Source organism: Solanum pennellii, chromosome 1, assembly GCF_001406875.1.
Source record: "Solanum pennellii chromosome 1, SPENNV200".
In the NCBI taxonomy this organism is placed as follows: Eukaryota; Viridiplantae; Streptophyta; class Magnoliopsida; order Solanales; family Solanaceae; genus Solanum; species Solanum pennellii.
In genome coordinates this window covers 91712747-91714050 of record NC_028637.1, presented here as the reverse complement: position 1 = coordinate 91714050, position 1304 = coordinate 91712747, and the positions used below count along the sequence as shown (strand labels likewise).

General features: G+C 36.3%; 1 protein-coding gene across 1 annotated transcript; it reads right to left on the bottom strand.

Moving 5' to 3' along the window:
• Window positions 1–163: 163 nt before the first annotated feature.
• LOC107024928 (probable carbohydrate esterase At4g34215) lies at window positions 164–857 on the bottom strand. Its single transcript, XM_027913926.1, has 3 exons — window positions 789–857; window positions 584–716; window positions 164–507 (listed from the first exon to the last, which is right to left on the bottom strand). The coding sequence occupies exons 1-3, from the start codon at window positions 855–857 to the stop codon at window positions 164–166; spliced, it is 546 nt and encodes a 181-aa protein (XP_027769727.1).
• Window positions 858–1304: the final 447 nt, after the last annotated feature.

The window sequence follows — 1304 nt, the reverse complement described above, 5'->3', positions numbered from 1 at the left end:
AAATTTGGCATTTTTGACGTCGGAATCCGGATCACCCAAAAAATGTTGTGCTATAGCACACCATTTGGTACATTCTACATATCTTTAGTTTGATACCGCAAGACTCAGAAGTCTTCATTATTTTTTTTCTTAAACTCTATCAAATCAAAACCAGAAAAACAAATTATTGAAATGGAGGGAGTACCGAATTAAAGTTTACCTGGATAATCAAAAGATCTGGTATCCCAACATCACTTCTCAAGTCTGTGAAAAATTGCTGCATTTTTCCTTTATAAGCATTTGCATTACTCAGTAATGTTGCGTCACTCTCCCCTTGATACCAAAGCATAGCTCTAGTTACCCCACATTCTTGCACTGCAACAGCCTTGGCTCTCATCACCAACTGATTGTAAAGGAAAGTCCCCTTTTGCCATTGACTGATTCTGTTCCCAGCCATGGCGCATGGTACCAACCCTATTTCCCCAAGAAACGAAGTTTTATTCAACAAAGAATTTGCAAAGGGCATACCTGCAAAGACGAATCTAGAATTTATAGTTAGCATGTCCAGAGCGAGTCTAATCTATTTAAATCCGCCTCTACATACCTGGACCAATCCCACAAGTAACATTCGCGTCGATATGTGCATGTAAAGGTTCAGTTGCCTCCACCCATTGAAGTTTGGCATCAAGTTTGAGGATGGCCGGATTTGGGCTACACTCTGGCGGAACGATACCATCCTATGTGTTATTAACGACGCCTCCTAGGCCGGACATGTTGCTCTGTCCAGCTAGTAAGAAAATGTTCTTCACCTGTGAATTTGCTATAGCTGTAAAATAAGATAAAGCCATGATCATAAGCAATGCCATGAACTTTGCCATTTGTTATTTTCCACTCAATGAATTTCATTCAACTTCTACAGATATATATGCATTGGAGAAATTAGTTATCACTTGCATTTTTCATAGCAAGCTGACCCCTTTTTATTTATTACGTAGTAGTTTTTTTCCATGAGATTCATGATAGATAAATAAATTGTTATTGAAGAAGAATCATGTTGGCTCGAATCTTCCAGGGCACTTAATTGAATATCGATGGAACTTATTTCAAATTCATTAGCTTTGAAGCTTTAGGCTATAGTATACTATAGTATCATGTTAAATTAAACAGTCTGGAAACAATAAATTAAAAGTGTATTTTATATGGTCTTGGACTCTTAGTCTCGTACTATCTTAAAAAAACTATGCATGCATAATTTTAATCCTGTGATGATTTAGTTAATAACTAGTGGAATAATAAGATATGAGCAATTATTTAGGTGAATATAT